Raw genomic sequence first — 13,474 nt, 5'->3', positions numbered from 1 at the left:
GAGGGGGAGGTGGTTACTCACTGAGACAGCAAAGCCTGTCAGGAGGGGTCACCCCTCCTGGGCATGAGCTCCTGTGCAGGTCACAGCACAGTGTGGGGCCTGAAGGGGTGGTACAGCACATGGAGACATAACATGGCACCCCACAGTGCCCTAGCACAGCCCAGCAGGCAGGCACTAACCATGCTCTGCTGTTGTCACCCAGAGCAGGGACAAGCTGCCCTACTGGGAGAACGGGACGGGGAGGAAGGAGGCCTGGCAGAATGGCTGGCATGGCTACGACAACGAGCTCATGGACATGAGAGGCTTCTTCCTCGCATATGGACCAGGTACAGTGACACCATCCCTGGTGTTCCACTTCCCCTGCAGCCCCATGGTCCTCACCCCTGCATCCCTGCAGCCCCTGGCACATCAGGACCCCGATGCAGCTCTCTGCGACACCAAAAAATTACAAATAGATGGCAGAATTTCCTCACTAGGGAGGGTTTGTTGCACTGCATCTATTTTATAGCTGAAGAAACAGGGCAGAGAGATGTGAAGGGGTTCGGTCAGCCTCTCTCTGATGTCCCAGTGCAGTTACTAACTCTTTGCCCTGTTTTCCTAAATTTTGGCCTAAACTTTCAATTCTATTTGAAACACATTAATCCTGCTTTTGTCAGGGAATTCAGACTCACTACAGCAGGGCACTTTCTTTGGGAAGGCTGCAGCATAACTCACCCACCTGTCTCATGGGCAGACACATAACTCCTGGTTTCCACTTCATCAGGCCCTTTAAATAGGGCAGAGCACCAGGCAGAGTACCAGGCTAATTGTATTGCACCAGTGAAAGCAGAATGTGCAATACAGTTATGTCAGGCTATTACGTCTATCAAGCACATGCAGTAAAGCAGCTCCTGTACTTAAAAATTCAGGGCTTTTTTAGCTTTTAGAATAAAATTGGTCTAGAATAAAAATAATGAATAAAATTGTTTAAAATAATGTTTTTGCTGAGCTATGCTCTAAATTGTATAGTACGACACATCCCAGCCTGGTGGGTAAGTCCCAAGAAAGGCAAAGGAGCCCTTGCCCCACAGCACCCCACATTCCAGGGGCTGAGCCCCAAGTTGCATGATGCCATCTCCTCTCTTTTGCCTGCAGATTTCCGATCCAACTACCGAGCGCCTCCCATCAGATCTGTGGATGTTTACAACATCATGTGCAGCCTGGCAGGAGTACAGCCACTGCCCAACAATGGCTCCTGGTCCAGGGTGGAGTGCATGCTCCGAAACACAGTCCCCTTGGCACCACTCCCCCCACGCAGCAGCTGTGTCCTGGCACTAGCTCTGCTCTCCCTGTTCTCCAGGCAGATCTCCTTACTGTGACCCCTGAACAATGTCAGTCAGTGTCACCAGCAACTCCATCCTTCTCTGTTTGTTTTTTTAAAGTTTTTCATTTGAATAATAGCGTCATTAATAGAGTGCTGTCCCCCACTCTTCCATTGTGCTCCACCAGGCATGAATCTGACCAATCCTGCATTTACAATGATTTTAATATGAAGCCAGGTTTTGTGCTGCTCCAAACACAGCTAGGGACAATGGTGTCACTCACCTAGATTTACAGCACTGCCAGTGAGGGCAGAATCCTGGCTGGGTATCCACAAAGTTTTCTGGTGGGTGCACATGGGGATCTCTGAGCACCAAACACATCTCACCCCAGCATCTTTCACTGAGGAGCTCACTCTGGTTGGCCATACTGAGATGTTCAGGAGCGGAGACCAACCTCTCTGCATGTGTCTGGGTTCTTCCTGATTCACCCCTTCAGCTCCAGCTCCAGCAGCAGCAGAGCCCCATCATCTCCTCACAGCACCAGCTGAGCCCTGTCTATACAGACACAGTCTTTAAAGAGCCAAGAGCTTTGCTGAGGGACCATAAAGCCAGTGGGAAAATGAACAGACATCTGGACACACAAGGGTCAGGAGAACATAGGATGGGGAAGTCTGGCATTTAACAGCCTCTCTGCATTTCCTGGTGAAGATAATATAATCTGATCACATTTTGATGTTTTATACCCAATTGCATTTCTGAAGTTTTTTCAACATTTACTGCTCTTCTATCAGCTTTTGCTCTCAATACCTCCGCCTAGTGATCAGCACATTTCCCTTTATTCTGCAGCAGGGAGAGAGGTCTACACTGATACATGTCCCACCCTCCCAGCTAATCCTGGGGATTTTTTCCACCATGGGTTTATCAAGCACAAGCAAAGTTGTAACAACAAAGTTAAATGAAACAGCAGGAGAAGACAGAGCTATTGCCAGAGGTGCCTTCGGGAGTGCACAGCACTTTATCTGATATACCTCTGAACCAGGAGCTTTCAGCAACAACTGCCTTTGGAAGGACTGAGGTCCCTCCCCATGTAAAACAAACCTCTAGGACTTACTACTCTTCTGGATCCAGAGACAAGCACGATCCTGGTATGTGTGCTACAGTGCATTTAAGGCTGAATGATTACACTGTGGGGAAAAAAAACCAAACACCAAATTAAACTTGACAAAAGACTTCTGTACTAGCTGTAAAGATTTATGTAATGTGTTATTAAAGCTCAAGTGAACCATCAAATCAGTTGGGAGAAAAATTGAAAAAATCAGGCTTTGTTATTAGACTGTTGAGTATAAAAGGCAATTTAGTGCTTTCGAAGCATTTGCAGTAGCTGTAAAACAAGCACCTATTGTTCAGAGTTCCCTGGTGCTCTTTAACGGACCAGGCTTAATGAAATCACTGGAGCACATTTTTAAAGGAAAAAAAAAAAAAAAGAAGAAAAAAAAGTCAGCATACAAGATAACCAAATTACCAAGTTTTGTCTGAAAATCATCAGGATAAGACACCATCAGTGCCTGCTAACCCCTCCACAACATACCACTTTAGGTCTTACCAGAGAGCAGAAGCCAAGGTCTTCCTACAGAAGAAATGTTTCTAAAGGTATAAGGGTATATCCAGCTCCTCAGTTATACCAACAGAAATTGAAAATAACAAATTGGGTCCCTTGAGTAGTTCCACAGATGGGCCATGACACATGAAACCAACACTGATCCTTGTGAGTACTTCGTGTAACTCATATTTGTTGGTGTCCACGTGCAAATACTGAAGGGTAAATCCAATTGCAATATGATTTGTTTGACCTTAATGCAAGCATTGTGTGTATGGTAAAAGATCTTGATCTGTAAAAGCAAAATTTGATGGCAGACCTTTAAGAAGCTCACTAGCTTCAGGAGAACTACAGCTCATTATCTTTTGAAAAGTGCATCTTTCTTCCTCAGAAATGTCATACCTCTGAATCAATTCACATTCTCATTCAAAAATCAAGTGTCTTAACTCTCACCTATTTTTCTGTATACTATGCAATGGAGGTGGGTGTATTTTAAAAACTATTTCTGAATGATGTTTTTATACAATGACTGATTGTGAATGAGTGAATAATTCTAAAATGGTGTTAGAAAAAGCACTTCTTTGTAAATACTGTAAGATTTTGGAAGAAAAAAAATAGCCCAAAACTGTCCCTTCAACACTTTGCCATTCTTGACTAATTGCTGCATCAAAGTGTGATAAACAGTGTTTGAAGCTTGTGCTGATTAATTATCAGAAAGACAAATGATAACATTGTTTAGAAATGGCAAAGTTGTCAGCATGTAAATTAAGGACATTAAATGCATCACATGAGATGATGTAGCTCGTATATACAGTCCTTTTTTCCAGATGTATTTCATTATTTAACCTTTTGAACATCCATTCAGGAACACGTCATTCCCACTAGGCAACAGACATGACAAAACATTTTGCACTTGTAAGAAGAGAGGTGAGCCCTGGATGCTCCCTCCAGACCCACTTCTCTAAGCCTACTGTGTCACCATCATACCAGCTGCTGCCCAGAAATTAAGAGCATTGTCCGTGGTGTGAGGGTGCATGAGGCTCAGGCTGTCCAGAGCCCCCCTTTCCCAGTGGGAGATGGTGCAAATGTCAACAAGACCTCAAAAACCAACGCTACAGGCCTCAAGGACAAAGGGTCCCTACTCCACTCTAAGTTCCACAAACCAACAATGTCCGTGGAAGAGACTAATTTAACAGAAACAAGTCTCCAAGCCTACTCAGCAGAATTTATCTCCTTTTCCCAATATTAACTGACAAAAGAGCAGGGAGCGGATGATGGAGGTGCAGGTACGCCAACGAGTCCTTTAATTCCCAGCAGGACTCCCCCTGACCCAGCAGCACTGCCAAGGTCTGCCAGATGCTCCCCTCACATTCCATGAACATGGGTCCTCAGAAAAGGGAGGTGCTGAGGGGATACCTGCACAGGAATAAGTCTCAGTCAGCTCCCCATAATAGTGCCAAAAATGGCAATTTCACAGCTAAATAAGATGAGCCCGTTTTACCAATGACCTTGGTGGCCATGCAAGTGGCATGGCTGGCTAAGGCTCAGCGGGTGAGCCTTCCAGCATCCCCTTGCATGCAGCCTGCACTGTCTGCACAGACTGCAGCCCTGTGGAGACACTTCTTCATTGGCCCAGACACCAGCCTGCACCCTTCACAAGTACAGAGACTTTGCAAATAAGGGGTGAATGAGAGGGTTTTGTGGTGCTGGTCATCTTCCTTGTCTCCTAACTAATACATCACAAAATCACAGAGTATTCTGAGTCGGAAGGAACCCGCAAAGGTCATCAAGTCCAATTCCTGGCGCTTCACAGGACCATCCTCAAGAATCACACCATGTGCCTGAGAGTATTGTCCAAATGCTTCTTGAATTCTGTCAGGCTTGGTGCTGTGGCATCTGTCAGATGTTGACCCACACACCTCAGGGGAGGTGCAGACCAAACGAGCTCTGGCCATAGGGAAGTGGAAGGCATTGGAAAAGCTCCTTGTAACATTTCCTCACCTTCTTCTCCCTGTAGGGCCATAGCAGAGACGGCAGGTTGCAGCAAATCCAACTGGAATTTTTTAAGAAAACATGGCCTAGTAGAAGAGGAAGGATTGAAACCCTACATTTTAGCACAAGACGTCTTTAACAGATGTTTTAAAAGACAACTTTCACATACACAGGAAAACATTTTTTGTGTAAGTATCGAAACACACCTAAGTTAAGGCAAGGTTCAAAAATAAGAACATTTCAGAATTACAGTTGACTGGACACAGTAATTCTCAAGCTACATAGAGATGGACTGCATGCATTATATGGACTGTATGGATAATTCTGATATTTCAAATACATGAAAATTGCTGTGGACTTAAAAACCACCATGACGTTGTCCCAAATCCGTATCAATTGCAGCAGTTCAGCTCTGCCAGCCCAGTTTCCTCAGGAAAGCGCTGCCAGCGGCCTGCCCTGCTCTGTCCCCAGTGTCTGGCCGAGAGGCGGAACGCCTTGTGCAGCCGCAGCACCGCCCAGGGCTGCTGCCGGTCTCTTGCCCTCGGCGGGACCCGCTCCCGGAGCCCCACGTGCCTCATGCACCGAGGAGCCCAGAAGGGGACACAGATGTGCCCCCGCCGCCCCTCCCCTCGCTCCCATTTCCGCGGCCCTGAGGGGCCCCGGAGCGGGCCCTGCCGGCCGGCCCGCACACCGCGCCCCGGGCCCGACATGATCCCGGCTTTTCCTGAGGAGAGGCGGGATCGGGCTGCTCCTTCCTTCTGCGGCTCCTATCGCAGCTCCCCCGCTTTCTCCCCTTGAACTCTCCCCTCACCCTTTGCGCTACGGCCGATTCCTCCTCACCCCAAACCTGCTGCCTCTATGTAGCGCTCCGAGCAAGCTTCCCACCTGCTCCTGTTTCCAGGAGGATGAGTGGGCAGGGCAGAACCTTCGTGTGTACGCGGCCCTAAATGACCGGAGAGAGGAACCAGCTGGATGTAATCCCCGCTCTCAGGACCTGGGCTGCATCCCAGGCTGCCTTTGTTGTCATTATAGCCTGACCCCACGGCTGGGGAACAAAACACACAAAAGCAGGGAGGGGAGGGGAGCAGAGCGAGTGACTCACCTGTGGCTCTTCTATTTGTGTCCACTTGAAGCTTGGCTCCAGGTTGGATGTGGAATCCTTGAGTCACAGGTAGCAAAGAAATGGTGAGGTGGGGTATGAAGAGTGGGCTGAGGAAGGGGAAATTCGGTGCCCACTTTCCACACCAGCACAGGTCAGGGCTTAGCTGAGCTCCTGGGAGTTGATTTTGATCCTCCCTTGGCCTTGGAGGCATTTTAGTACCAGGATTGTATCTGTGTTCAGGAGCAAGGGACACCAGTGCACACATAGAGGATGCTCCTCCGCTCCTCACCAGGGGGCTGCAGGGAGCCAGCCAGCCCCAAAATGTCAGCATTCTCTGCTGGCATCACGACCAACCAATTTTCTGTGGCTGCCAGGGTGGGCATTGACAGCTCTTGAGCAGCCTTCTGTTTTTCCCAATAAATTAATAATACACTAAAACATTACTCATCACTTAGATACATTGTTCAATGAATATTAATTAAGCCTCAAAATTGGCTGGAGACTGTCATTGTTTCCTTTCCAGATAGAAAAAAGGAGGCTGAGGTGACATCAGCTGTTGCAAAGCCTTTGGAACACAGGTCAGGCTTGCAGGGGATCACCCACAGTCCCTACTGAACGCTCACTCAGCCTGCTGCTCTCACTGGGCTGCCTCCATGCAAAGGCTCCACATAAATGTATACAATCAGGCCACATGATCATTACAGGCAGTTTTAACCTTTCTTCAGCAGTCCCACATGCTGCCCATCCTACATCACTAAAACAACCAGTGCACTGGCATTCACTGTACCCCCTATGCAGGTTAGTTTTAGTCCTGCAAGGACATGACCACACCAAGTGACCCAGCAGGAGCCTGCTTCTGATTTCCAAGAGGTGGCTCACACCCTCTACATGATCCCTGGGCAGAGGGAGGCTCTGACAAATTATTTTTTTTTTTTTAAGAGCTTATTTGCCCATCCACCCATCCATCCATCCATCCATCCATCCATCCATCCATCCATCCATCCATCCATCCATCCCTCCCTCCCTCCCTCCCTCCATCTATAAATTGCACTCTCCCTTGATACTTTTTCCATGTATTCCATACTGGTGGAGCTTTGGAGTGTGAGACTTTGTGTCCTTGCTTTCCAGAGTAGGCAGCAATATGGTTCTGTCTTACAGCTCATTCATGGTCCATGAGAAGCAAGGTCTGAGAGAGAGGTAACCCTGCTGACCACATCCCAACTGAGTAGATTCTGTAAGAGAGGGAAAGCAGCCCTTGCCCATCCATGGAGGGATTCTCCAAGCACAGCTATAACAAGGAAGTAATTCTGGGCTTAAAAACTAGTAGTCTTCAAATAGCAGCTGTGAAAGAAGACAAAAAAAAGAGCTGAATGTTTTTTAAGGTAGAATTCAAGCAGTTTATGAGCTGGATTATACAAACTGCTTGCTTACACTGCTGCAGAGGCTGGGTGAAAATCCTGAAACATCCCTTCCTGCCTTAATCTCAAGTGATTCCTTACAAGAACACTTCTGACAAAGAAAAATAACTATTTTTCCTCCTCTAAACAGAATAAAATTGTGAGGGCACTGAGCTTTCTTTGCGTTTCATACAACTTCTTTCATCAAGAACAAATGGAATGAACAAACCTAGGTCCTATGGAGAAGAAGATATTTAATATCCATAATGTGGGGAGCTTTCCAGCAGAAGAGACTCTTTTATGCAGAAATAGCTGAGTGCAGCCTAGCAATTAATCACGCACTTGAAGAAATACAACACACTCATAGAGGCTGCATTTTAAATGCTTGCTCCTCCAGTTTGGACAGTGACAAATTAAGGCCCCCACAAAAGCAGGTGTTGCTCTTGAAGAAGCCCTCTGAGGGCAATTAAAAATGGGAAACCAGCTGGTAGCTGTGCAGATGTGACAGCTAGGGCAGCTCAGGAAATTAATACAAAGGAGGAAGATGGAGGAATAAATGGTGTAGGAGCTGAGGCAATGGAACCAGGATCTGCTTTCCACAGGGGTTTGCTCCACGGCAGGTGAAGTGCCTCATCATGTGGGATGTGCAAAGTGGTGACAGCCACATATCCCCATTGCCCTGGAGAGCTGCCAGAGACAGGCTTCAAATGAATCTCTCACTGAAGGACCCCAAAAACCAGAGGAGCTGCTGCCTTGTGTGTCACACAGTTTCCCCTGGTGCCCAGGGGATGGCTGCATTCAAGGATGTCTGAAGCAGATGGCCTGGGCACATCTGAAATTGTCTGTGGTACCCTGTGATGGAAAAGGCAAGGGATGAGGTCAAGGGTGGATTTTCCCAAATGAGCTTCAATGAGTTCCAATCCAACAGGTATTATCCAGCCAGGTTTCACATACAGAGCTTCATTGTTCCTGGTCAGTTCATTGTCTCTCCAGTGTTCACTTTTCTGAATCAGTCAAGAAAATGGTAGTTTGTCCCACTGAAAATACAGCAAACAATTCAGATACATGAGAGATTATAAGAAAATCATAATTTTCCATTAGGGATACCATTTAGGAAGTGTAAGCAAAATTATAAACAGTGCCATGCAAACAAACTATGTATCAGTACAAGCCAGAGCTCCTCGTGCCATTTGGAAAATGTCGTCCCCATGATTTTCATCACAATTTCTCAGTGCTGTTCCTCACACATCTACTCCTACTCTGCCTTTCTCCACATATCCAGTGTGTGTGAGGCATCACTGGGACAGAATTTATCTTCTATCAAAGTGCAGGCTGAGGGGACTGTTCCCATCAGTCTGTTCTTCTAAAATAGTTTGTTGATAAAAATCTCTTTCCTGTTGTGAATTATATGGACTATTGATTAGAAAAAGCTGTCAGCACAAATCATTATACATTACTTTTTTGATTGTTTTTTTTCACTCCTTGTCCATAGGAATGGTGTATTCCTGTTAATGTTAAGCTTTGGCATCCTTCCAGGAAACTGAGCAAACAGCATTTCATTTGAGACTGCTGAAAAAAGGGCAGAGTGGACAGGTTCTTACCAGCTTCAACCCCTAAATAAAAAGATCTCTCTAGTGAAGAGCTGCTAGCCACTTGCTTGGCTCTGTGTAGCTGAGTATACTCTTCTCTCTTGAAACAAACAAAAAAAATATCTTTTTTTGTTGGACCTATTTCCAGCAGTGTTGAAGCATAGGAAATTTTCTGTGTAAAAGCAGCTTTCTGTTTTCCCTTTCAACATTTGCTGGTTGTCACCAGTGTGGGTCAGGACAGTCCTAACAGTTCCATCCTAGCCAGAATGCCAAATAATAAGGGAGGTGGAAGGCTTCACTGTAAGAAAGTACCATCCACAGTACCTCAGTACCTGGGCACAGGGAGCCATTGCAGCACAGAGACCCTCTCTGGCCTAGCAGCTTTCATATGATAAACACACCCTAAGATGGAATAAATTATTTTATAACAAGCTCAGCATCTATAGTCTCAGCCAGGGACAAGGGCCCCAGCTGGCCAGGCACAAACCCAGCCTCAAAAAGCAGGAATTTTTAGCCAAAAATCCTGCAAGGGTAGGAAAAAGGATGCAACCAGAGAGAGCCACGAATACAGCCTGAGGCTGTACTGAGAACACCACCAGCAGCCACAGGGTGGAGATGATCTCTGCCAGCACTTTTCCTCTCTTTGAAGGGATGGTAATGGGCTAATTTGGAACTGGCAAAAGTAAACAAAGAGAAGATACAAGATGAATTTTATAGAATGATGTGAACCTGTTCTGCATCCCCCTTCCAGTTCCCCTGACAATCACAGCTAGAAATGGAAAAGCTTTCAAGTGATGTTTAAAAGGTTTCATGTACCAGCATGGCAAACAGAGCCAACAGCAAAACTTCCCTGCCTCCAAGAAGGGACAGGAGGAGAAGAAATTGTTTGGTGCTCATCCATCTCCCTTCTGTAATCTGTTGTGTCTGGTGACTGCAGCCACGTGCAAACATCTGGGATACATCACAGACCTTCTGCTGGAGAGAGGAGATGTTTTTTTGGACACAAAATAAGTTTGAGGCACTTTCCAGGCCTTGCAAGGGAATGAACAGCAAGCTTTTGCATGTATGATAAGAACTGGGGGGGAAAAAAGGAGAAGATTTTATTATAAGACAAATGTGGGCACCTTGAGGGTGACCAAAACTTTCAGGAGCAGGAACCTCCTGCACACATGAGGAGGAGAAGGCTCATAGGTTGAGACAAGCAATTATAACTTGTGTTTTAGGGGCCTGCCTGAGCAGAGGGAATACCTCACCAGGTTTGCAAGATGTGCCTAGTCTGGGTGAAGGGTGGCAAGTTGTTCTTCAGGCCAGGAGTTAACCAGGAGTAAGGAGGCCACTGAATTTGGGCAGCAGGGAGGAGAAGTCAGCATGGCAGGGCAGATGGGCCCTACCAGGATCTCTCTCCATCCCTTCCCACAGGGCTTTTTGCAGGACCCCACTCTGTCCACAAACAGGGCACCTCCAGGAAAGCCAACCTCTGCCTCCCTCAGGGGCTGCACCATCTCCTGGCCCCAGCTGGGCATCGCTCAGGGGCACTACATGCTTACAGTACAACAGTTACAGTGTCAGTTGCTATTTATTTTAAATCTGTGTAAACTATGAAGGCAGGCACATGTAGTTCCCCACCTCAGCTGGCTTTTGGGAGTGCAGGATCCTCCAGCCTCCCAATAATGCAAAAATTTTTTTCTTCTGTCTTGAACTGATATTCCTTCTCCAGCTGCTGGTCCTAACTTTGGATCCCCTGCTACTGAAGTACATCCTCACATTCCTCCATTCTCGAGTTTTCCTCTTTATTTTGGTGAACTCTCTCAGGATTTTAAGCCCTGATATTCCAATTCCCTCATCTTCCTTATGGAGAACAGTATCCACCCTCCTTCTCTTCCCCTTGAGTTGCAGAGATCCCAGTTTGGAAGAAATCTGAGCAGAAGCTGGTTCCTTCTGCCTGCTGATCCAGCTGTTCAAGGAGATCCATGCCAGAGTTGCACCCCTGACTGCATTATCCATGCACAAGGCAGCAGTCAGGAGACACAGAATTCACATAGTACATGCCAATATAGTCTAGAGATTATACTATTGGAAGGAAGGAAGGAAGGAAGGAAGGAAGGAAGGAAGGAAGGAAGGAAGGAAGGAAGGAAGGAAGGAAGGAAGGAAGGAAGGAAGGAAGGAAGGAAGGAAGGAAGGAAGGAAGGAAGGAAGGAAGGAAGGAAGGAAGGAAGGAAGGAAGGAAGGAAGGAAGGAAGGAAGGAAGGAAGGAAGGAAGGAAGGAAGGAAGGAAGGAAGGAAGGAAGGAAGGAAGGAAGGAAGGAAGGAAGGAAGGAAGGAAGGAAGGAAGGAAGGAAGGAAGGAAGGAAGGAAGGAAGGAAGGAAGGAAGGAAGGAAGGCTGCAGGTGAGACTAACTGACTTGCTCTTCTCTGTCTTGAGACTTAACCTGGTAGTCTCAACTGACTGGAACTGATGACCTGCTACTAATCATGTCAAAAAAGGCAGCTTCCTCTTCCACAGTATCCCAAGCAACTAATTTTTAGAAAGACAAACAGTTCTGAAATCTGCAATGGTCTAAATATTTTAAGGCAATATTCTTTCATTAGTTTCTGGATCAAAAAAGATCCACCCATCTCCTGGCAAGTGTTTTAAATGCAGTGAAAGAGCTTTCCAAAGCTGTTTGTCATTCTGTAAAACTTTAGCTTTCTAGGCTTTTTTTTTTTCTTATTTTTGTGTGCAAAAATGTGTGGGTTTCTCACTTTATTTTTTTTCCCCTGTGATTTGGTGAAACTTGTTTGCTGCCTAACAGCAAAGCATGAGAGGTAATTGTCTCTTGATATTGGCTTATAGATAACAATAAAACCATAAAGGCAGAGGAGCAACAAATATATTGCCTGCCTTAGGTCTGAGGACTCTTGAGTTTCTTCATAATGAATTAATAATAAATCTCCAGGGTCCACTGGCACCTACTTGCAAATAAAGCACTGTGGTTACAAGATAGAATGACTTTCTTCGTAATAAGAAGTAAGTGGGGAGGAGAAGATGGGACACTAGTCCCATCTAGACTAGATGGGACACAGCCCATGATGCTGGGAGGGCTCTGGGGACCTGCCAGCCTGCCAGGCATGGGAGCCATGGGACAGCAGAGCAACAGAGTTGAGGAACTTTTTAGGTTTCCTCTTCTACTTCATGGGCTGGAGGTGTCCTCCTCCTGCACAGGGCATGACAAGTGGAGAGGGCTCCAGCTGGGGTCCCTCTGTGGACTTGGCACCTCTGTTCCTCAGGCTGGTCACCAGGGTGACCTTGTGCACTTGCATCATGATGGACAAAATAGTTCCTGTCCCTCTCCTCCTGCCTGCCCTGATGCCTGTGCCACAGACTTCATCTGACTCCTGCCTCAACACAGAGTACCCTGGGAATTTTCAGCGCTCTTTTAGAAGAAAAAAAACCATACTGCTTTGTCCAGGTTAAAAAAGAAGAGGAAAAAAAATAGGTGCTTACTGTTTTACTGAGCTGTGCCAGGGTCATGCTTTAAGTGAGTTTTACAGCGGGACCAATTACCAGTATCTTAAAGTCATCATCAGCTTGTGTCACAAAGAAGCACATTAAACTGCAGCAGCTGGATGCACATTGGGCTCCTCTGAAAGCTTCACCTTGGGCCCAAGCCAAAGGCTTGCACTAAACGGGACAGAGAAGAGCCTCTCCCTCAGCACAGCTTCCCCATGATGGGGGCGAGTGGCAGCAAGGGGCTGGGGCCCCACAGCTCTTCAGGGAGGAAGCTGAGAATGGGGATTTGGTTCAAGGCTATTGAGCAAGGAAGAGCAGTGCAGAGGGAAGGGGGAGACCTCACTGTGGAGGCAGGGGCACCTACCATCTGCCATAACCAGAAAGTCAAATGTCCCTCTGCTGTCCCTGTCACTGCCCATAATCCTAAGACACACCTAGCCCAAAGGTTTGCACTTCTGAGTCCTTAAGTTTGCACTCTTGATGGCCAGTGGCAGTCACTCCCAGTGGCACAAGCTCAGTGTGTGCATGGTGGAGACCCAGGTACATGGGTCATAGGTGGGTTTGCATTCAAACCCTTCCAGTGCACAAGCTGCCCTGTAAAGTTAATTACTAAGGTCCTCATTTTCCAAAACCAGCTAACAGGACCCAAAAAGGCTGTAGTGCCGTAGCTGTGCTCCTGATGTGCATCCTCTGGTACAGAAGTTTCATCAGCAAGTGGCGCAGCCCATCTGTGCTGAGACTGCAGCTGGCAGCACAGCACGGTGTCTGTGGGCACCCAGGACAGCCCTTGCTGGAGCACAGCCCTGCATCTGCTGGTGCACCCTTTGACCTCTGCATGAGGAAAGCCCAAATCCACAGGAGAGGCCCCTGGCTCTTGCTTGTCCTCTCACTGCTGGTGAACCACTGAACACTCTGGAAGCTGCTGCTTTGCAGCTTCCTGCCATAGTAACCTTCTTTGGTACCTAAAAGGCAACTGGCCTAATTTTACCAGCAACAAGCACAGGGA

General features: G+C 47.0%; 1 protein-coding gene and 1 long non-coding RNA gene across 3 annotated transcripts in view; one reads left to right on the top strand and one right to left on the bottom strand.

Moving 5' to 3' along the window:
* Positions 1–3,691, top strand: part of ENPP6 (ectonucleotide pyrophosphatase/phosphodiesterase 6) — a 31,904-nt gene extending 28,213 nt beyond the window's left edge. Inside the window, exons 7-8 of the mRNA XM_064417855.1 lie at positions 203–326; positions 1,135–3,691. Of these exons, the coding sequence (XP_064273925.1) occupies positions 203–326; positions 1,135–1,358 (348 nt within the window). The 3' untranslated portion in view covers positions 1,359–3,691. The remainder of the gene's footprint in view (positions 1–202; positions 327–1,134) is intronic.
* Positions 2,217–5,947, bottom strand: LOC135299204 (uncharacterized). 2 transcript variants are annotated; one of them, XR_010361245.1, is made up of 3 exons: positions 5,702–5,947; positions 4,900–4,976; positions 2,217–2,485 (listed from the first exon to the last, which is right to left on the bottom strand). It is a non-coding gene; the product is annotated as an uncharacterized LOC135299204 (long non-coding RNA). The 2 variants fall into 2 exon arrangements; XR_010361244.1 differs by having other exon boundaries at positions 5,731–5,947.
* Between the last annotated feature and the right edge of the window lie 7,527 nt (positions 5,948–13,474).

This window comes from Passer domesticus, chromosome 4 (assembly GCF_036417665.1).
Source record: "Passer domesticus isolate bPasDom1 chromosome 4, bPasDom1.hap1, whole genome shotgun sequence".
Taxonomy (NCBI): Eukaryota; Metazoa; Chordata; class Aves; order Passeriformes; family Passeridae; genus Passer; species Passer domesticus.
This window is presented reverse-complemented; position numbering and strand designations above follow the sequence as displayed.